Source organism: Trachemys scripta, chromosome 1, assembly GCF_013100865.1.
Source record: "Trachemys scripta elegans isolate TJP31775 chromosome 1, CAS_Tse_1.0, whole genome shotgun sequence".
Lineage (NCBI taxonomy): Eukaryota > Metazoa > Chordata > Testudines > Emydidae > Trachemys > Trachemys scripta.
This window is the reverse complement of record NC_048298.1, coordinates 231,811,470-231,835,171: the sequence shown is the minus strand read 5'-3', so window position 1 is coordinate 231,835,171 and position 23,702 is coordinate 231,811,470. Positions and strand designations below refer to the sequence as shown.

At 44.2% G+C, this 23,702-nt stretch overlaps 1 protein-coding gene across 1 annotated transcript in view; it reads left to right on the top strand.

Annotated features, from left to right (window-relative positions):
* Nucleotides 1-7,725: 7,725 nt before the first annotated feature.
* Nucleotides 7,726-23,702, top strand: part of RFX8 (RFX family member 8, lacking RFX DNA binding domain) — a 46,162-nt gene continuing 30,185 nt past the window's right edge. Inside the window, exons 1-4 of the mRNA XM_034757995.1 lie at nucleotides 7,726-7,827; nucleotides 10,265-10,326; nucleotides 13,693-13,779; nucleotides 23,503-23,566. Of these exons, the coding sequence (XP_034613886.1) occupies nucleotides 7,765-7,827; nucleotides 10,265-10,326; nucleotides 13,693-13,779; nucleotides 23,503-23,566 (276 nt within the window). The 5' untranslated portion in view covers nucleotides 7,726-7,764. The remainder of the gene's footprint in view (nucleotides 7,828-10,264; nucleotides 10,327-13,692; nucleotides 13,780-23,502; nucleotides 23,567-23,702) is intronic.

Sequence of the window (23,702 nt, the reverse complement as noted above, 5' to 3'; positions counted from 1 at the left end):
CTGCTAGGGTATCAACAGTTAATTAACATTAAGAAGCCATGGCAGTTTCTGAGAGGCAGAATTCTGATGTAATTTAGTTCTGTCCACTAGGAAGCTTTTAGATGCTCCGACCATATATAATTTATTATTGTCAGTCATGTGGTAATAAAACTCATTTTGCATAATGAATGCTTGCAATGGAAAAGTGCTTAAAGGGTTTCAGTGGAGCAGACAGTCTTTTCATCTGTCTATATCAAAGAGAAATTAAAAAATTATGGGAGTTTAAGGCATCCTTATATAAAACCCTGTAAGTAATGCTTTAAAATGCCCACAAAAATGTATTCAAAGAGTGCTTACGTTATCCAAATGTACTGCTGCATAATAGCTGCTTTATGCCTTTACCCAACATCTTTGCATGTAATTATTTACATGTAATTAGTTTTCCTACATGCAATTCATACAGAAGTCAGATCTGGGAATGTTTTGTTGAGTTCCAGGAAAGACCCTATTAAGGGTCAGAAATTTCACCCGGTTTATGTTGCTGGGTACCTTAGACTTTGATCCTGCCAGACACTTATGTACATGCTTAACTTTAAGCATGAGTAGTGCCACTGAAATCAAAGAATCTTTCTGCACAGTTCCAGTTGCAGGATTGGGGCCAGGATTATGATGATGAAAAAGAAACTGTTAGCCGTACTGTTGACAATATTGTAGATGTCAGGATGTCATTTTATTGCTGTTATGAGCATTTTGTTTATTAGAAGTGAAAAATAACTAGGACTGCTTGTGAACTAAGGTACTACTCAGTGTAAGTAAAGATGTCCTTTATATTTTCAAAAGTTCTTTAAGAGGCTCTGGGCAATCTTTTGTGCATCTCATTGTTTTGGTACTAAGTGTCTCCAATTATAGACTTAATCTGTTTCACTGAAAATCAACCTCAAACATCCAATCCTGACTTTATTTGTGCAGGATTGGGCCCCGTTTGTACCCAATGAAGGCAAAGATGGAAGTCACAAGCAAAACTTTCTTTGTCAGTGAGCCCAGGATTGGGCATAAAGGAGAAGTAGCAAACTTTTTTTATTTTTTAAAGTAAAGGCACAGAACCTGCTCCCTGCTGGTGCCTGTTTGAGGAGTGATGGAAATCAGGGGATGCAGGGAGTCAGGTTTGCGGTTTAAGGGGAAGTGAAGCCAGGAGCCATGATTTCAAGAAAGCGAGGCTGGCTGGCGGACTTTGCTGTTTCTCTCTCAGGCTGGAGACAGGAAAGCTCCGAGGCTTTCCCCGGGAGAGGAGAGGAGAGGAGGCGGGAGGGACAGCGGGCTGGGTGTGCAGCAAGTGGCGCGGGTTTGCTGGGCGTTACACTCCGCCCCCGGAGAGGGGGTAATGCTGCGGTGCTGCTGCGCGAGACAATCTCTACTGCGGGGAAGGGGCTGCGATCCTGCTCCGTGCGTGTCTCTTCCCGCCTGGCAGCATTTTCATGGGCTCCCTGCCGCCCCCGGGCTCCTTAGCAGCAGGCGCCAAGCCCAGCCCGCCCCGGCCCCGCCTCCCTCCTCCGCGGGCTTCGCGCGTTGAGCCGCCTTCGCCCGCCCCGCGCTCTGGAACCGGCTTCTAAAGTAAACAGCGCCCCGGCGGTAGCAGCCCCTGCCCGGCTCCGCAGCGCCCCCCGGCGGCCCCGGGCTTGCAGAGGATGGCGGAGGGCGCGGAAGCTGCCCCGAACAGCAGCAGCAGCAGCCGCTTGTACCAATCCATCACCCAGTGGTGGGTGGCGGCGCCGGCTTCCGCCCTGCCGGGGAGGGAGCCTCCCTTTCCCCGCTGCATGGACTGACCCTCGGGGTGGTTTGCAAAAGGAGCCATACCTGAGCTTTAGCAGCCCCAGAGCCAGGGCGGCAGATGCCACCTCCAGGCATGGGGCAGAAAGGGCATTATACTGGCCACTGCTCTGGGACCTCCATGGCATGGAGATGAGGTGCTGCTTTGGTACCCCCACTGCTGGGCTATTTGTGATGAGATGTGGCCACCACTTTGCACAAGGTAGTAGGTGACAGGCCATCATGCTGTTTTGACGCTTGCAGAATGTAGGGGTGAGCACACCATGTGCCACTTGGGTACCCAGAGTAGGCGCTGCGTTGCAGGGGGGGGATATTATGTAGTTTAGTTTAATTCTTGCTCCTTGGTATAACTTCATAAGATACAAATCTTGACTGTTATGGGGGTCCTATATGCACAAGTTATGGAAACTGTTCCAGTAGGGCATACATTGTATAGTGCCAAACAATAGCTCTGATACAGAAACTGCCGATATCGCTGACCACCCAGTCTCCCCGCTTAATACTGGCACATGTGGCCACAGAGCTGTGCCTCAGTGTCATCTATTTTAAATGATGATGCATGGAAGGTGTAATGATGGTTAAAGAGGACAATCCTCTGGTTCTTAGTGGCAAGCTTTTAAAATGCTGTATGAATGGTAACAGGACTATACAGCCAATGCATGTTGGCATATAGAGTGCAGTAACAAATTGTGAGTCAGCACCAGTATTTTCTTGAGGTTACATTGGCTAAAATGATGGTTGTGGCAAATGTGGGCTGTTGGTGTGAGTTCTTGTGTGATGGGATAAAGTGTCATAATCATTTTTCACATGCGTCTGACGAAGTGGTTATTCACCCACAAAAGCTTATGCTCCAATACTTCTGTTGGTCTATAAGGTGCCACAGGACTCTTTGTCGCTTTTTACAAATCCAGACTAACACGGCAACCCCTCTGATATTTTTCACTGGGCTGTCCTAATTTCCATGCATTCATCTGTCCTGTGTTATTCAACACCCACTTGGCAGAATGCTTTGTGTGTGATAGTGGTAGTTTGTTTAAAAACTGGGAAGGGACGGTGATGTAATACAGCAGTGAGACACATTGCACGACATGTTAATATTGTAACAGCTACTTGTCAAGAAAATAAATTTAGAAAAAGTTAAAATCCCCAATGGTCTGGGGTATCCTCTCCTAGAAAAATTAGTTTCCTTTTTATTTTCCTTCTTCACCATTTTTTGGCATTTGGTACCTATTATGTAGAGCTGTCTTTCATTTTTGGCAGAACAGTATTATCCAGTGTATGACACTGTATAGAGCAGAAAACCTTCTGGCATTGCCTTTCTGACTTTCCAAGACACATCGCATCCACCATCTTTGATTCTAGGCTGTGGACTGTAATATCTTTGATAACTTTGTTTAAAACAACAATAGAGCACATTCAAGGATTTTAAATTGACACCATCTACTGATCTTAATTCTGTATATGCCCCCTTTATGATAATATATGAACACCTCACAATCTTTTAATATTTTTATTCTCACAATATACCTGTGAGGTAGAGAAATACTATTATTTCTATTTGACAGATGGGGAACTGAGACACAGAGAGGCTACGTGACTTGTCTAAGGTCACACAGGAAGTCTGTGGCAGAGCAGGGAATTGACTACAGGTCACATGAGTCCTAAGCTAGCTCCTAACCACTCACTGACTGTCCTTTCTCCTCAGTGAGCTTGTAGATCACCATCTTTCTGTGATAAGTTTATAAAAGTTTGAGTTTTATTTTCTGTTTGGGATGTTGACAATAAAAAAACACAAGATTTTAGTCCAAAAGTAGTCTAATACTGGGCATGAAGGCTGGTATAATGGACTGGTGGACCTAGCTGCAAAGGAAAGGATCACCAGGGCCGACTTTTGGGGTGGGCTGTCTGGGCCCCTGCCCAGGGCGGCCCGCCAAAGAGGGCGACATGCGCAGGGTTTGGATTCCCACCTGACCTGCTGAGGGCCAGCTGGGCTGATGGAGGCGGCAGTCAGGTGAGCGGCAGAGCTGGAGGGTGGGGAGAGACCTGAGCTGCAGGGGGTAGTTGACTGACCAGCTGTGGGAGCCAGGTGACCAGGTGACTCCTCTGGAGCAGGGGTTCCCCTCCTTCCCCCTGCTCATGTGCAGCCACTGCTGTTCCTGCCCCCCTTCCACCCAGCCACCCCTGGCCACTCCGGACTGGGAGCGTCTTTCTGTCTGCTGGGGTGGGGAGACTGATGCTGGGGTGTCCCCCTCACCCATGCACCCGATTTCCATTGAGCTGGGGTGACGGGACAGGGGGAATCTGTGTATGTGCTGCTGCCTCTCTGGATCTGGAGCTGCTGGCGGCTGCTTGTGTCTGAACACAAGCCTTCAGGTTCCTGACCCTGTGTGCTTTCTTAAAGAGCCAGCACACTCATACACTCAGGCACACACACATTCACCTCAACCCAACACACACTGTCTCTCTCTCTCTCTCTCACACACACACTCTCTCTCTCTCTCTCCTTCCCCTTCCCCCCCCCCCCCCCCCCCCAGCACACACAACACCAGGGCTCCCTGCATTCAGGTCACTTCCCCACCTGGGCTATGCTGAGGCATCAGTAGCTGCTGCTCTCCTGCCCTCTCCTTATGCAGCCCAGGGGGTGCATGGGGCAGAGGAGCAGCAGTCCAGTGGGGGAACGAGCAGCAATGCCAGCTGCTTTGTGTATCCAGGTGGGTCAGTTTCCCCACGTGGGTGCAGGAGGGGGATGCAGGGGTTAGGGGCTCCGGAGGGAGGTGCAGGGGGTAGGAGTGAAGGGGGCACAGTGAAAGGGTTGGGGCACAGGAAAGGGGTGTAGGGGTTGGGGTGCAGGGGGCATAGTGCAGGGATTAAGGGTGCAGGAGGGAAGTGCAGGGGTTGGAGCACAGGAGGGGGCAGGTATTGGGGCACCAGAGGGGAATGCAGGGGTTGGAGTGAGGGGGCACACACAGTGCAGGGGTTAGGGGCACAGGAGGGGAGGGCAGGGGTTGGGGTGAAGGTGGCACAGTGCAGGGGTTGAGGGGAAGGGAGGGTGGAAAGACCATGGGGGACCATGGGCAATGGGGGGGCAGGGGCACCAAAACACAGGTTTGTCCAGGGTGCCATTTTCCCTAAGGCCGGCCCTGAGGATCACATACAATGGGCAGCAAACACTGGAAAAATATGAGTCCATTGGGGACAGTTTCCTAAAACTGGTCATCTAAACAGCTCTGCAGGAGACCTGGTTGAAAGATGGAAGATTAATCGACACCCCCCCCTCTCATCTTTGTCTCTTCTCCCCCGCCACCCTTTTCTTGCTTGATTTTGATTTCCTTAGTTTTTGTTTGTTTGTTTAGATATGTGCCACAAAAATCCATGTGCTAGAAATATTGTGGTTAATACATGGAAATCCAAGCATTGCATTTTTTCTTAGTCTTTTCTCTTTTCTGATGCATAGTACTTCTGTACTTCTTTTATATGTTGGCATCTAGAATATGTTTGATATGTTTGAAGAAAAAAGATTTAAAAAAATAACTAAAAACAAAAGTAGTCTAATACTATGTCAATAAATAGTTAAATGCACAGGCAAAGCTATTGGATAAAAACATTATTGAAGTACAAAACTTGCATTCTCGTCTCCTAGAAAACTGACTAAAACCCTAAAGAAATTGATCTCTGTTGTAATTCAATGGATTCCAGCAGTGTTATACCTGGGATGAATTTGGATCCAGATTTAACACCTCAGGGAAGAATGATCAATTCTTAAGCGTTTTCTGATGGTTCTTTACCCAGGAGAAGGGAGGATTTCTGGCTGCTGGAGGCAAGGTTTAGTCAGGACTCTTCACTAGACCGAATACTATTTCCTCACCCCCATGATGGGAACACCCCATTATCTCAGCTTGCCCTCTGCCTGTGTTCACTACCTTGATGCTGGTTGCTCATCCCTGCCTCTAGCTGTGAAGCAATTCATTCACAACAGGCAGTCAAGATGGAGATGGTGAGAAACTGGCAGGAAGCCCAGAGCAGTTGTGTGCAGGGAGGTGAGGCCAAGCAGTACTCTCAGGTGGTGGGCTGACAATCTGAGGTTGTAGGATTGTTTGGTGGATGGGTTCGTAGGCTGCAAACAGGTGAGACGTAGGGAGGTAGGCCTGGGGGGGGGTCTCTTTAAAAGGGAAAGAGCAGAAGTGGGGACACATTCTGGGGAGGAAACGAGAGGAGGCACAAGTAAGAAGCTGAGTTGAAACAGATCCAGTCCCTCACATTAGAATACTCAGAAGTAATGTTCTTTCTCAGTTATATCAAATTGTTGGAATCCTAACCCATTAGGATAAAAGATAAAGCAGAAAGATAAATGTTAGCCAGCCTGAAATCAGGTTGTTAATAAAAACAGCCAATGCTATTTTAAAACCTGTACTTCATGGATAAGCTAGTGCTTATAAGTCTGTTTTCTAAAGCAGTTTGAATGTCAGTAAAGGTACTATGAGTAACTGACACTCTGCTAAAATAATTAAATCGACATAAATTATTTGGCATAACAGAAATAAAGTCGCTGTAATAGAACATTTTCATATGATCCATGAGTCATGCTTTGAAAATTAATCTTCTCCCTGTCTCAACATTTATTTCCCACAAATGCGTCAGTTTTGCTTCAGTATTTGTGCTATTGAAAGTATTATTCTTAGACAGCCTGGATGCCATTGGCATTATTTCTTAATTAAACTGTATTTTTCTGGTGGTGATAATAACTTAGGCTAACAAGAAAAGAAGAACAGGAGTACTTGTGGCACCTTAGAGACTAACACAGCTGCTAACGAGAAACTACATTCAAAATCTTCCTCATCTTACTCACACAAGTAGTTTACTTTAATGTGACCACTCAGGCGAGTAAGGTGAGTGGGATTTGGCCCAAGAACGAGCATTTAAGCCAGGGTTCGGCAACCTTTGCCACGCGGCCCGTCAGGGAAATCCGCTGGCGGGCCAGGACAGTTTGTTTACCTGCAGGTTCGGCCAATCGCAGCTCCCGCTGGCTGTGGTTCGCCGTTCCAGGCCAACGGGGGCTGCGGGAAGCGGCATTGGCCGAGGGATGTGCTGGCCGCCGAACCTGCGGACGCTGCAGGTAAACAAACCGTCCCGGCCCACCAGCAGATTTCCCTGATGGGCCGCGTGCAAAAGGTTGCCGATCCCTGATTTAAGCACATCAAGAACAGTCTGGATATCAGCAGTGATACTGAGTAGTAATATCAGACTAATTTCTGCTCTCTTCTATACTTGTGCTAAAATCAGTGGGATTTCACAGGTGTGAATGAGAGTAGAATTTGGCCCTTTGTATTCTGGTAAGGTCTAACTTTTGTAACACCCTGTTATACAGCATCTTTTAAAAATGAAAACAAATGTTTAATTAATATATTACATTTGGTTGTGGAGCCTTTTATATTTGCATTATACATTTGAAGATCACAGTAGTTTCCCATTTTAGAGATACTAATATTTTTCCATGTCAGCTTTAACTTTGATGTCAGTTTTAACTATGATGCTATTAAACTATAGTATAAAACAAAAACCGGATCGTATCTGATAGGTTTGTTGCTCTGTGGAGTATATTCTCACAACCTCTTGATACGTAGGAACTGACAGGTCTTCCAATGGGAATTCAAAGGAACCTGAGAACAGTCTCTAATTCACATATGTGAGGATGTACCATTTTCTTTAGACTATGGATCCCCACTTAGAAGTAGTAGATGTGATTCTGATCTCACTCTGTTGTAGATTAGGAGTAACTATGGAAGTCAGCAGAGTTGTACCAGTGTAAACCTGGAGTGATATCAGAATCAGGCCAATAACTTTTAACATTCTAATCTTGACATAAATTGATATACATTTTGTACCATTTTGTTTTAAAGGATAGCGGATAATTTCTATGTTTGTGAAGGATACAGCATACCTCGTTGTCTACTTTATGAAATGTATATAGAGAATTGCACTCAGAATGCTCAGACTCAAGTAAATCCAGCTACATTTGGAAAGGTACAAAGCACATTGCTTTTATAGCATATATGGGGCTTAAGATAATGGGCTGAGACCTTGTGTAAATTCATAAAGAGACACTTACTTGTACAAGGTTTGATCATGTTGCAAACTAAGGGAGCTTAATTTACAGACAAGGATAAGTAGTTATGCAATACGATACCTTCAATGTAGAATGCTGGGAGAGATTTTGTTTGAAAGCTGCTATCCTATCTCTTGGTATAATATCCTCTTTGGCTCGCTTGGGGAATTTTATCTGCATTATTTTCTCTCTGAGGTCAGGTCTACATTCAAAACTTTTGCTGGTATTGTAATGTTGATTAGAGATGTGATTTTTTTAAAATGACATTTCTATACCTGCAAAAGCTCTAGACACAGCATAGATGAAATTATACCAGCAAAAAAGTCCTTTTGCTAGGACATCTTATTTTATTCTTCAAACTGGCATAAGAGTTAAATTGTGTATACAACAGGAAGGTTTGCCAATATAGGTATACCTATACTAACAAACCTCTCAGGTGTAGACTGAAAACTTTGTATTTCATGTAAACAATTAGCACTATATTTTTTTATCCAAGTTTTGATGCTGGAAAGCATCCTGGTCTTCATGTTGTTTATCAGATTTTTTTTTTTTTAAATTTACTTATGAAGATTTTGCTCCACACACAGAATGTGTGTGTGTTTATAGAATCATCCAAGCAAAGCAAGATGCAGGAGTAAAAAAAGTCCTTTAGACAGTGTCACTCTTCTAATAGTCTGGAGTTTTCATAGCCAACAGGGGAATTATCTTTTAAGACCCTAATCATTCAGTCCTAACAAACAGATGCATTCCTGCTTAACTTTATTCATGTGATTAAAGAAAAAAATAACATTTTTGACTATCGTTACTCTACACATTTTTTGCTCAAAATTTCCCACTATTGCTACCACTGGTGCAACTCCACTGGTATTCAAGCCGTTAGGCCTTGTCTGCACATTAACTTGCCGCTGTTTAATTAGAAGTATTTTTTTTAAATCGGTTTAGTTTAGTTGTATACGTTGTATGTAGCTATTCTTATTTCAGTTTCAGAGTAGTTTATTGTTGTTTCACAGGATTAAGCTAAATCAAAATAAGCAATTCTTAAACCAAAATATGGCACACAAACTTGCATTGGTTTAATTAAATGGGTTTTAGAAGACACATTTTGTTAAACTGGTGCAAATTGGTGTGTAGACAAACCAAGGGATGAAATCCTTGTCTTATTGAAGTGAATGGGAATTTTATCATTGACTTCATTGCAAGGATTTCACCCCAAGACTTTTAGGGTAGGTCTGTGGTGGAATAAAAGACCTGTGGCATGGCTGCTGAGCTGGCCCAGGTCAGCTGACTTGAGCTCGTAGGACTCAGACTGTGGGGCTAAAAATTGCTGTGTAGACATTTGGGCTTCGGCCGGAGCCTGGGTTCTGGGATCCTCCCCACTTATGGGGTCCCAGAACTCTGGCTCCAGCCCATGCCTGAATGTGTACACAGCAGTTTTACAGCCCCGCAGCCCAAGCCCCATGATTCCGAGTCAGCTGACCTGGGCCAGCTGTGGGTGTTTAATTGCTGTATAGATAAAGCTCCTTTATTTTTACTACTGTATCATCTAACTCAGTTTAGATCAAATAGAGGTTACACAGTGGTAAAAATGCTGGCAGACACTGCCAACCTGGTTGCATTAGAACTCCCATCATTACTACCAATGTGGGAGCTGCATCTTAGGGCAACTGAGCAAAAAAGGCTAGTGTAGACAAGGCCTTTGACACCAAACAACTTCATACCTGATGCATTTTGTTCCTATCCTGCACAACAAAGACTCCCACGGTTTATCTAGAGTAGATGCTTTTTGTATTTGATAATCTGTTCCTGTTCTAAAGAGGAAAAGTAGCATGAGCTCTCCTGTTTTGTCTGTAGCTTTATAAGATAGCTCATACTCATGCTGTGTGTGTAATAATAACAATTTGGATTATTACACTTACAGTATTATTACTTGGTGCTAATCTTGAGAGGTGCTGAATGATTTCAATTCACATTTCCTTCAATATGAACAAAGAGGAGACTCAGCAACTTGATGAACTTGATAAAAAAATTGATAAGTCAAACCCGATCCTGCAAACATTAGTTACGTGAGAAGGCTAACTGAAGTAATTGGGGCTCCTTGTGTGAGTAAGAACTACTTGACTGAGTAAGGTTTGCCAGACTGGGCTTCATATTGGCAACATATTGGTGATGCACACCAGCTAATTCAGCAATTACTATTTGAGTGTTATTGGGAGAACAGGTATCACAGCAGTTTGTGTGTGTGTGGGGGGGGAGGGTAGATGCAGTTGTGGAAACAATTAGAGGAAACCAAATCAGATAAATCTTTATATGTTAGTATGACTTGCCCAGATAACTCTTATCTTTTGTGTTTCTTAGCTTGTTCGCTTAGTTTTCCCAGATCTGGGGACCAGAAGGCTGGGCACAAGGGGAAGTGCCAGGTATTATTTATTTATTTTATTTATTACTTTATTTAAAAATGTTAATTACACTCTTTTGGGGGGGAAGGAACAGAAATAACTGTATCCTCAGCTCTGTTAACTTGAGACACTGCTCTACTCCAGCTGAGGTTCTTGTTGAATGTCTGTAATAAATCACAAGAACAGCTCTATTGTGATTGATGGTGTTACCAGTAAACTAAAATAGGATTAATTTAATGAAAGTCACCATATCCAAGCTGGTTTTTAGCATATGAATTCAAGATAATTTTAATTTTCAAAACTCAAAAAACACTATTTAAAATACTCTGGTGCTTTTGAAGCACCGGCTTGTGTTGGGAGGGTGCAGAAGCTCACTACCCTAGTAAGGCAATTCAGAGGCATTGTGTCTGAGGGATTCATGTGATCAGGTAAGCCCAAGGACTCTTATTTTGACTAGCCCTATGCAAGAGGCCCTAAAGGTAGGGAGTCTCTTCTGTCCCTGCACACCCATTGAGTGGCCCTTCACAATCTGGCTCATAATGGAATTGTTATAAACTGTTACTGCAGTGGTCCCCAACACTGTTCCTGTGGTGCCGTGGCGCCCACCGGGGCATCGATGTGTGCCCGCATACTGGCCGGCGGACGAGCATCCGCTGAAATGCTGCCGACAAGCAGTGTCATCCAGAGGTGTTGCCGCCGAAATGCCGCTGATTTCGGCAGCGACGCCTATTGATGTTGCTGCTTCTCGGCAGCATTTCGGCGGATGCTCGTCCGCTGCCACGGTCCTTGGTGGCTCGTCGTCTGGCGCCCGCCAGACAAAAAAGGTTGGGGACCACTGTGTTACTGGCTCCCTGATGGATTTCCCCCTGCCACACACCCGTACAGAGCATGGAGAGAATTGAGTCCCATTGACTTTTAATCCATTGATTTAATGTCCAAATTCATAACCGCTGAACAGAAGAAAAAAAAGATTTTTAAGGCCTTCACGTATGCCAATTGCATGAGCGTTTTGCTTAATGAAGATGAAAGGACTGCAATTAAAATACTGATTCTGAGAGTTGCATATGTTTACTTTGATCTTCTCACAAATCTTCTGCATCAGCCTGGCCCCATCACTTTCAATTATTGCGGTGCCATTCTCACATTAGATTTTTGACTGATACACATGGTTGATGCTAGAGAAAACTAGGTCCTTTACACCAGCATAGGATCAGCTCAGTGAAGCTCTGAAATACACCTACACACCCAGTCTGACACATCCCCTAACCTGGGATTAGGGGTGGCTGGTACACAAACTGCCTACACTGGGTTTATGCCATGCACTCAAATCGGGGGGACCGGATAATTTCTGCCACAGAATATTGAAGGAACTGGCACAGAGGATTACTATTATTGCACCAAGGATTTTTAATAAATCTATCTATTTGGGGGTAGTACCATATGACTAGAGAATAGCTAACATCATACCTATTTTTACTAAAGGAGAAAAAATGTGATCTGGGCAATTTTTGTCTGACGTTATTGGTATGCAAGATTTTAGAACAAATTGTGAAGGAAAGAATAATGAAATTCATAGAGGTAAATGGTAAAGGGAGTGCAATGCAACATGGATTTATCAAAGAAAGATCATGCCAGAGTAACCTGATTTCCTTCTTTGAGAAAATAATGTATTTTTTTAAGGGGGAGGAGGGAGGAAAAATGCAGCAGGTCTAAATTATTAGTTAAATTAGGGATGATGCGGCTCAGTACAAACATAGTAAGGTGGATAAGGAATTGGCTAAACTGGAGATGGCATTGCGTTGTGCTGAAAGGTGAATTATTGGACTGGAGGGAAGTTACTCATGGAGTTCCTCAAGGATCAGTCTTGGAACCAATCTTATCCAATATTTTTATTAAATACGAAAAGTAGGAGTGTGCTAGTGAAATTTGCTGATTATACTAAGTTGGGAGGCAGCATCAATACACAGGAGGATTGGAACATACAGGAAAATCTAGATGATCTTGAAGACTCAAATAACAGAAATGGGATGAAATTCAGTAGTACCAAGTGCATACACTTAAGGTTTAATAATAAGAATTTCTGCTATAAGCTGGGAGCTTTTAGTTGGAATCAACAGAGGAAGAGAAAGACCTGGGTCTGTGGGTTGATCACAGGATGACAATGAGCCACCAATGTCATGCAGCTGTAAAAAAGGCAAATGGAAAATGTGATCCTAGGATGAATTAGTCAAGGCCTTTCCAGTAGAGATAGAGAAGTATTAATGCCATTGCACAAGGTGCTGGTAAGACCTCACTTGGAATATTGTGTACAATTCTGGTCACTCATGTTCAAGAAAGATTAATTTAATCTGGAACAGGTGCAGAGAAGAGCTACTAGGATGATAGGGGAATGGAGGATCTATTTTATGAGAGTAGACTGGATGAGCTCAGCTTGTTTAGCAAAAAGAAGGCTAAGGGAGGATATGATTGCTCTCTATAAATACATCTGGGGATTAAATACTAGGGAGGGTGAAAAGCTAAAGGACAATGTTTAAGGACAATGTTGGCATTAGAACAAACTGGCCATGAACAAACACTAACAATGCCTGCATCTGTAATTTTCACCCCCATGCATCTGAAGAAGAGGGTTTTTTACCCACGAAAGCTTATGCCCAAATAAATCTGTTAGTCTTTAAGATGCCACCAGACTCCTCGTTGTTTTTATGCTCAGAATTGGGCCCACTAAGTATTGTTTACTGACCAATATGTATCAGGCAAAAAGCCAGTGAGGAAATAGCACTTCAGAAGCTGTACAGTGGCATGACAGCAGTGGGAACAGTGGTTCCACACCACCCCAGTATAAACAAGAGGTGCCAGTGCTCAGTGGGGGATTTCAAAAAACAAGAGATTGAATTCCTCAGGTAGCAACTGGACAAGTGGTATCCTTAATTGGAAGTGGTTTTAATCTGCCATGGCTGGAGAACGGAGGCCAGATCCTCAGTTGGTATAAATTAGTGTAACTCCACTGAAGTAGCTTCTTTGACTTCAATGAGGATCCTGCCCTAGACTCTGTGCTTCTGCTGCATTGGTTGACTGCACTCCCCACACTGCTCTAGGGTTGATAGTTTTTAAAAAACAAACAAACATTTTATTATTAAATTACAACGCTGTTTTAAAAAGTGATTGTAAAGTTATTTAAAAAAAAAAAGTTTGTCAAATTATGTGCTTATCAAATATTAGATTTAAATAAGATTTAAACAATTTTTAAAATAAATACAGGTTTCCATCTATTGTTTTCTTATTTCAAAAGAATTACGAGCTGCTTGCAGAATATAGATGTGAGTTCAGAGATGATTTGGTCCTGCAAACTGTATACTTGTCAGTCCATCACATTTTGTATTTTTTTAGGTATCACTACGATGGAATACATATCAAGAAGAGCTCTTCCTTCTATGCTCATTATTGCTATCTTCTGGCTGAAAAAAAAAATCACAGGTTTGGTTTTAAATGTTCTTAATGATAAAAGGTGCATTAATACAATTTTCTTTAAAATCTACTTCATTGCCTACTGAAAATTGATGACAGAATTGCATTTTCCTATAATAATGCAATCTAATTAAATGTTGTCATTAATACCAAGGCTCCCTTTTAAAAAAGTGGCAGTTGCACACCTAATTGAACACAAAATCACACTTCCATGCACTTGACATTTTCAACAGATGGCTATTAAGTGCAGGAAATCTATGACAAAACTAAAATAAGAGCTTAAAAATGCTGAGAAACTAAATAAGAGAAAGATATAAGTGGTCAGCACCAGTGGTGTGAACACTTATTTAATCATGCTAGTGCATCTTGATTGCTAAGCCTCACAATTTAAGCAATGTATTTGCACTTCTAGTAATGGGGATTTATTTAAATGTATTCTATTTGCAGTTCTTTATTTTCTGTTTCTTACCATTCAAATTAATGAGGGATAGTCTTTACTTTGAAAAGGCCTACTTTGTTTTGGTTTCCTTTATATTACAGTTTTAGAGAGTTAACAAGACAGCCACAAAAAGGGTGCAACTGTGAGAAAATACAAACAACAAAAGAGAAATTAAACGTGAAAAATAAAACAGTCTAAAAATATGGTACAATGTAAGTCACTTCTGCAGACTCTTGTCTATGGGCAAAGGGCTTGATCCTGTCCCACTGAAGTCAATGGAAGTTTTGCCATCGACTGCAATAGGAGCAGGATCCGATCCACAGTTCTCTACCATGAGTAGTCCTGAGTACTCATGGCAGTAAGCACTATGCCTGCTATTATTTCCAGGATCAGGCCAATAGTTTAAATAAGCAACTGTCGGGCTGATTCTCCACTGACTTGCACTTTCATGCCTGTGCAAAGTGGATATAAAATGCTACGAAATCAAAGTTCACTCTTTAACAGTATTTGCACCCATTTCTCATTCACTTGCTACAGGAGGGGTAGGATGTCCCAGCAGATAGGGTGCTAGGCTGTGACTAAAGAGACTAATTCTCTGCTCCTCCATTGTCTTCCTGCATAACCTCGGGCAAATGGCCATTTAGGGTATGTTTAGATTGCAAAAAAAACAACAACCCTGCCGTGCGAGTCCAGGTCAGCTGACTGGGCCTTGTGCTCCGGGGCTTAAAATAGCCATGTAGATATTTGGGCTCAGGCCAGAGCCTGGGCTCTGAAATCCGCGGAAGGGATGGTCTCAGAACCCAGACTCCAGCCCGAGCCTAAATGTCTACATGGCTATGTTTCCCTGCAGCACAGTTTACCCAAGCTCTGAGACTCACTGCCATGAGTTTCTTTTCTTTTTCTTTGGTTGCTGTTTGCAGTACAGATGTACCTATAGTCTCTCTGTGCCTTCACCCCTCATCTGTAAAATGGGGATAATATCACTTCCCTACCTCACAGGGGTTGTGAGGATAAATACATTAATGATTGTGAGGCGCTCAGATACTATGGTAATGGGAGCCATATACATCCTTATGATACTATAAATGACTATATGAGATGCAAGGGAATGGAAAATTAGACCCCATCACTTTGACTGTGCACCCTGTTACACAAGTTTTACAGCAGTGTAACTGTTACTGAAGTGAATGGAGTGATGCTGGCATAAAACTGGTGGAATGGCATGGAGGATCAGGTTCTGTAGCTGATCAACTAACAAATACTTATTCGGAGAATACACAAATTGTTCTTAGAGAGTCCCAAATTCAAATAGTATCCATAGCTACCTATAGACATGGGTTTAGAACAGCCATCATGGGGAGCTCGCCTCCTGGTTCCTGTCTAGGAATGTAGCAAATAAGTGCCTCAGTCTGCAGCTCTCTTGTGCTCCAGGAAAAGAAGTAACAGTTCTAGTCACTGTACTCCTTAGCTCTTTCCTATTGAAGAAACCACATCCAACTGGCACTGCCTCCGTTGTTGGGCTTGTCTTAACCACAGGGGGCGCTGCTGTGTAACAGCAGCACCTGCTCCAGCAGCGTTTGTCTCTGGCTTCCCTGCAGTTTGTCCCTCGCCCCAAAACAAACAGCTGAGATTGGACCTCAAGACCTGCAGATCTAGGTGTTCTGCTGGAGGCTACCTGTTGGAAACTTTGTGTGACTACAGTGACTGTGGGGCCCCCTCTTCCCTTTTTCGTCTCCCTGCCAAGGATATGCTTAGCCCCTGAAAAACAGTCTCTCCTTTGGTCACCCTGGTGATCAAGAGACATGCCCCAGAAAGAGGGCTGCTATCAAAATGACAATGTAGCAACCTCTTTCCAGTTTCAAGAGAGATATTTTGAGATTTTATAAATCTAAATAAATAAAATAAACTCCTCTTCCTGGTTATAACAAAGAGAAATACAACAGTGTGATCATGTTTGTCCTAATAGTATTAACACACTTTCACAGGCCTCCCCATTGAGTCCATTACTTTCCGAAAATCACCATCATCTTACATATGGGGTCTAACTAAAGCTGATAAAAAAATGGTAACATATTTCACTTTAAAAAAAAAATTACATCAACATTTTCAAAAAATCCAAAAATTCCAACAACAGGCGCCCTGGACACTGAAAAAGAACTCTTCAACTACCGTCTGAGCAAGTGCAGAATGGTGGGGGAGTGTGCTTTTGGACGTCTCAAGGGGAGATGGAGAAGCTTACTGACTCGCTCTGATCTCAGCGAAACCAATATCCCCATTGTTATTGCAGCTTGCTGTGTGCTCCACAATCTCTGTGAGAGCAAGGGGGAGACCTTTATGGCGGGGTGGGAGGTTGAGGCGAATAGCCTGGCTGCTGATTACGCCCAGCCAGACAGCCGTGCGATTAGAAGAGCCCAGTGGGATGCACTGTGCATCCGGGAGGCTTTGAAAGCTAGGTTCCTCAGTGAGCAGGGTAACCTGTGACTATTAAAAAGAAGAACAGGAGTACTTGTGGCACCTTAGAGACTAACAAATTTATTAGAGCATAAGCTTTCGTGGACTACAGCCCCTATGCATCCGAAGAAGTGGGCTGTAGTCCACGAAAGCTTATGCTCTAATAAATTTGTTAGTCTCTAAGGTGCCACAAGTACTCCTGTTCTTCTTTTTGCGGATACAGACTAACACGGCAGTTACTCTGAAACCTGTGACTATTAAGTTTGTTTAAAGAGAAGCTGAACCTGCCCCCGTTTCTTTACCCACTTACTGTTAACTATCCTCTCCAGCTACATACCCTGTTCACCCCGTGTCCTCCCTTCCAACACACGTTTAAAAATAAAATAAATGGAACTTTGTTAATGAACATCATTTTCTTTATAACGGATTTCGCAGTAAAGTGTTGAAACTGGGAAACTGGGATGCAGACTGTGGTGGGGAGCGGGCGTAGTGATGGACAGAACGCTTCTAAACTCGAGGAATGACAGGCTCCTGCTCCTAGAGTGGTCCGCACTGGTGGACTGGTTGTTTCAATGGAGCCTGCCACCCCTCCTTTTCGGGACTCTGTGTGTGGGGGCTATGTGACTTTGTGGCGGGGGAGGACAGTTACAGATCCCCTGCTGCGTGGCTCTGTGATCCAGGATAAGGACCGCTGCATAAGATCTCTATCCGCCCTCCCCCGCCACAAAGTCACATGCCCCCCCCCACACAGAACATGAAAACCACCTCCCAGACTGACCAGGGTGCCTAGTGACTGCAATGTGTGTGTGACCTTCTGCTGAACCTGCCCCCGTGTCTGTACCCTGGTAAAGATGACTGTCCTCTCCAATTACCAACCCCCTTCCCCCCTTCAAACACACTCTCCCCTAAAAGAACATGATGGAAACAGTAATTAACAGAAACGTATCTTTTATTAGCAACTACACAGTTAGGGGATGAAACTGGGACGGGGGCTTGGGTGAGGAGGGAAGGAAAGGACTTATCAAATTTTTGGGAATGAGAGCCTTTGGGTACTTGAGCGGTCTTCAGGGGTGGAGTGACAGTTTTCACGGCCCCTGCCGCCCCTCCTTCTTGGGACTTTGGGTGAGGGGGGTATGGGAGTTTGTGGCGGGGGAGGGCGGTTAGAGATAGACTGCAGCGGGGCTCTGTCCTCCTGCCTCCAGTCCTGCAGAACATCCACAAGGCGCCGGAGCGTGTCCGTTTGCTCCCTCATTAGTCCAAGCAGCGTTTGAGTCGCCTGCTGGTCTTCCTGCCGCCACCTCTCCTCCCGTTCGCTGTGTGCTCGCTGGTATTGCGACATGTTCTCCCTCCACTGGGTCTGCTGGGCCGCATCGGCTTGGGAGCAGCCCATAAGTTCTGAGAACATGTCGTCCCATGTCCTTTTCTTTCTCCGCCTAATCTGCGCCAGCCTCTGCGAGGGGGATGCCAGAGTAGGTCGGGAGACAGTCGCAGCTGTGGGATGGGAAAAAGGGAGTGAATTCCTCACAAAGATAATTTTTTGTGAACCATGAACATAGTCTTTCTCTGTGAAGAAGACCATGCACAGCACCTATCACATGCGCACTCAGGACAAGGTCGAATTTTCGGCCTTCGCATTCAGTGCCTGGGGTCTTGCAGTGGAGATCAGACAAGGGGGGCAGGACAGCGGAATTCGGGTAGCAGGCTGACATGGTAAGCCGTAGACTTTTGGCTGCTTAAAACTTAAATTATAGCAGTGCCCTCCTTTCACGTTCAAAGCAATGCTCCTAGTGTTGGCCAGTTCTTGCTGCCGGCAATCCGGCAAGCATGAACTCTGCCCCTGTCCCACCCCCTCGCAGCTGTCCCCGGGAAAGATCCCTGTATGCTGCCCCTCTCCCGCCTCCACCGCGTGGCTGTAAACCGCCGGTGACAGTTCTGTAAAGGAACAGGCAAGCAGTCCCAATAGTAACATTCCCCTAATTCTAAGCAGGTCACCATGAGCGACATCACTCTGCTGAGAATTTCTGAGACCGAGAAAGAACGCATGCTGCATGAAAGCCAGCAAAAACCAGGGCCATATGCCGCCATGCTCTGCAAGGCAATGATTCCAGAGTACTTGATGATAGCCTGGCGAGGAAAAGTTTCCTACCACGGAGGACACAATAAGGCCGCTCTCCCCAGGAACCTCATGCAAAAGCTTTCCAATTACCTCCAGGAGAGCTTCATGGAGATGTCCCATGAGGATTTCAGCTCTATCCCCGGACATATAGACCTTCTTTTCCAGTAGCTGCACTGGCAAGGACTAAAAAGTAGAGCGCCCAGGGCAAACTAATCATGATAAACTGGACATTGTTAGATTCTTTTGCAGTAGTTGCACTGCCAAGGACTAAAACGTTAAGTGCCTAGGGCAAACAAATCATGAAAAACCCATTGTTAATATTCCTGTTCTGTTCAAAATAAATGTTTACATGTTTAAAACACTTACCGACTGATCCTTCCCCGGATTCAGGGTACGGGTTAACACCTGGGGACAGTTGGTAGGGGATCTGTGAGGGTGATGAAGAGATCCTGGCTGTCTGGGAAATCAGCGTTGTAAGCGCTGTCGACTGCCTCCTCCTCCTCCTCACCTTCCTCATCTTCCCCTTCGGCTAACATCTCCTAGGAAGCGGCCGTCGACAATATCGCATCCTCAGAGTCCATGGTCAGTGGTGGGGTAGTGGTGGCGGCCGCACCTAGAATGGAATGCAGTGCCTCGTAGAAACGGCATGTCTGGGGCTGGGATCTGGAGCATCCGTTTGACTCTTTGGTCTTCTGGTACGCTTGTCTCAGCTCCTTGATTTTCATGCGGCACTGCGTTGCATCCTGGCTGTATCCTCTCTCTGTCATGGCTTTTGAGATCTTCTCGTAGATCTTTGCATTCCGTCTTTTCGATCGCAGCTCCGAAAGCACGGACTCATCGCCCCACACAGCGATCATATCCAAGACTTCCCGATCAGTCCATGCTGGGGCCCTCTTTCTATTCTGAGATTGCATGGTCACCTCTGCTGGAGAACTCTGCATCGTTGCCAGTGCTGCTGAGCTCGCCACGATGTCCAAACAGTAAATGAGATTCAAACTGCCCAGACAGGAAAAGGAATTCAAATTTTCCCGGGGCTTTTCCTGTGTGGCTGGTCAGAGCATCTGAGCTCGGACTGCTGTCCAGAGCGTCAACAGAGTGGTGCACTGTGGGATAGTTCCCGGAGCTATTAGCGTCGATTTCCATCCACACCTACCCTAATTCGACATGGCCATGTCGAATTTAGTGCTACTCCCCTCGTTGGGAAATCGAATTTAAGAGGCCTCTATGTCGAACTAAATAGCTTCGTTGTGTGGACGGGTGCAGGGTTAATTCAATTTAACGCTGCTAAATTCGACATAACCTCCTAGTGTAGACCAGGCCCAAGAGAGGCCTCTGAAAAGGCTCTATTTCACCTGCCTCCCTCCTCTTCCTCCTTTCCCCTCGATCTTCCTCTGTCACTTTTCTTCCCCTCTTTCAGGCCTATGGTATTGTCCCTTCCCCACAATTTCTTTCCCATTTCAACTGCAGTTTCCCCCCAATTCCCCCCAAAAACACATTAACAAGAATGAATAAATATCAGATAATCTTGTTGTTACTCATCCTCCCCTTCCTCTACCCACTTCCTTTTCTTTCTTTCCTTTTCACTTGCATCTTGACCTTATTTAGATGGTAAGTGCATTAGGACAGGAACTTGTCTCATTCTCTGTCCTGTGTGATGCCTATCACAATTTTGGGTACTGGGTAAATAAAAATAATGTTTGCTAACAGTAGAGGCACATATATGTTAATTTTTCCATGGCAGAGATCAGACGGTGTTTACACTTAATTATCTTTGAGCTTTCATCTGGCTGTTGAGCAGAGGGAGAGTGCTGCCACTTGTCTGTTTCTAGGCAGCAGCAGCTCTCACACTCGCATGTTGCCTGACTGGCCCTAATGAAGGGGGGCAGCACAAGAACAAGTACGCTATGCCAGCCAGCCTATTGAGCGAGAGCACGGCTGATATGTGTTGCCATAGTAGCAGCAGCACAAGATACAGCTGGCCACCTTCGCAGAGCAGGAACCGAAAATACTCTTCTTTTTTTTTACATATTTTAGAAATCTGCAAAATTAACAAAATAAATGACAGGAAATACTTCTAGTTCTAAGTTTCTTCATTTCTTCACTCACCAACTTAAAAAGCTCTGGATTCTGGGATAGTGTTGGCGTGAAGGCATTAAGCATATTATTGAACATACATAGTGTTAAGGTCGTGGCCCATAATGGTCATTGATCAACAATTTCATTTTTCCAGCGGAACGGAGCTTTCATGGCAGATCATAGTGGCAGAGGGAGCAGTGATCTCTCAGGTGGCTAGATCCAGTCCCATGGATGGTTTTAAATATCAGGACAGAGACCTTGAATTGGCCTCTGTTCTTAATGAGAAGCCAGTGCAGACAGCAGGGCAGTGGGATAATGTGTTTTCAGTGACTTGTGTTTTTAAGGCCTGTTCTACACTGAAAAGTTGATTCAACATTCTTATATCAGGCAGGATTTTGAAAAAAGAGTGCTTCTGTCAACTTAGGGTCTGTCTATACTTAAACCACTACAGTAGTGGGGGTACGCACATGTCCTCCCGGGGGTACATCAGCTCATCTAGATATTTGCCTAGTTTTACAATAGGCTACATAAAAAGCACTAGCGCAGTCAGTACAAACTAAAATTTCGTACAATGACTTTATACTGCTCTATGAACTATGCACTGAAATGTAAGTACAATATTTATATCCCAATTGATTTATTTTGTAATTATATGGTGAACATGAGAAAGTAAGCAATTTAGCACTAATAGTGTGCTGTGACACTTTTGTATTTTTATGTCTGATTTTGTAAGCAAGTCGTTTTTTAAGTGAGGTATAACTTGGGGGTACGCAAGACAAATTAGACTCCTGGAAGTGGTCTGGAAAGATTGAGCGCCACCCACTGCACTACAGTGACACAGCTGCAGCTGCTGCTCTACCGCTTCAGTGTACACTACCTAGGCCGATGGGAGGGGTCTCCTCTTGGCGTAGGTAATCCACTTCCTCAAGAGATGGTAGCTAGGTCAATGGAAGAATTCCTCTGTTGATCTAATGCTGTCTACTCCAGGGGTTATGGTGGCATAGCTATGTCTCTCAGGTAGAGTTGCCAATCCAGGATTGTCCTGGAGGCTCCAGGAATTAAAGATTAATCTTTAATTAAAGATTGCCATGTGATGAAACCTGCAGGAATATGTCCAACCAAAATTGGCAACCCTACTTTAGGGGTGTGGATTTTTCATATGCCTAAGAGACTTAGATATTCTGATGTAAGTTCCCAGTGTAGACCATCCCTCAGATAACTTTGTTCGGGGAGGAATTTTCCTAAACTGACAGAAAAACTCTTCCATTAAAGTAGGCTGCAGCTACACTTCGGGGCTATGCTGGCACAACTGTGATGACATACTAAATTGGTATAGTCTCTGTAGTGACTAACATGCCCTAAGTAGATATGCTACTGCATTTTCCATGGTTGAGTTATTTCAGGGTGGATGGCTTTCTCCCTACACACAATGAGTTGCAGTAAGCAAGTCTTGAGGTCACAAATGCATGGATCACCATCATGAGGTCTGTGTCTGGTTGGACAGTCCTAATGCAGCTTCTGGCCAGCCGTAAGTGGAAGTGTACTTTTTACACAACCATGGCTATGCTCCAAAAACACTGAGGAGTCCAAAAGGACCCAAAGCTATGAAAGTTCTTCAAAATGCTTCCCTCTTCCTGTCAGTATTCCATCTCTCTTGCCTGTGAGCAGCTTCAGCCAGCCAACCACAGAGAGAGCTGGGATATAGTGTTGTTTACAGCGGATGTAAAACAGGTAGAGCTGCATATTTTCTGCACATTCCTGGCATTTCAATCTATGTTGTCAGACAAGCTTCCTCAATTTATTCATATAAATGTTGAGTAGGATGGACTAGGGCTGAGCCTTGTGGGACACCTCAGATGCATTACAAAGCTGAAGATCTAGTTCCCACTCTGAACAATTTACAATCTAAATTGACCATAAAGGGGGGAGAAAGGGATGGGATGTACAATCAAAGGGCTGGTCTACACTGGAAGGGGGGGCTCGATGTAAGATACGCAACTTCAGCTATGGGAATAGCGTAGCTGAAGTCGACGTATCTTATTTCGACTTACCTCCCGTCCTCACAGCGTGGCATCGACAGCTGCGGCTCCCCCGTCGACTCCGCTACCGCTGCTCGCCCTGGTGGAGTTCCGGAGTTGACGGGATGTGTTTGGGGATCGATATATCGCGTCTAGATCAATTACTACCCGCCAATTCGGCGGGTAGTCCGGACGTACCCAAAGTGCTCAAGGTGATAAAATGGGCCCCTTTCATTATTTACATGTTTGTAGTTCTTTTGTGTGTTTGTTTCAATGGAGTTGCATCCACTAATGTGAAATAATGAATTTGGCACAGGAAGTTGAAAAAAATCTAATCACCCACCTTTGCATTTTAAAATGGACTTTTTGTTGATTTTATTTGCATAATGATTTTTTAATTAAGATCTGAGAGATCAACCCATTTAGAAAATCAATGAATAAACTAAAAGTCATGGGATAGAGTGGCAAGAGGGAGAGGTTTTTTTTTTTATTATTATTATTATTATTACACAAACGGTTGTGTCAGTCCCAGTCTGATAACCTAGCTAGTTAGAGATCATTTTCATACTAAAGACCTAAGAAGCCAACAGTTTTTAAAATTGGCTTTATATATTATGTGTATTCCACCACAGTGGGGATGGTTCCAGTTCTGAGGATGCAGCAAATTATGAGAGCAATGGCTACAGAAAAGGAACGGTGAGTATCAAATAAAGTGGATTTACTATAAAACAGAGAGATCAATAACGGTTTAATGAGCTAAAACTGTCACACGTTATATCTTAGTGAAATGCAGTTCAGAATACCCTTTAAAGTAGTATGTCTCTGTGCATAG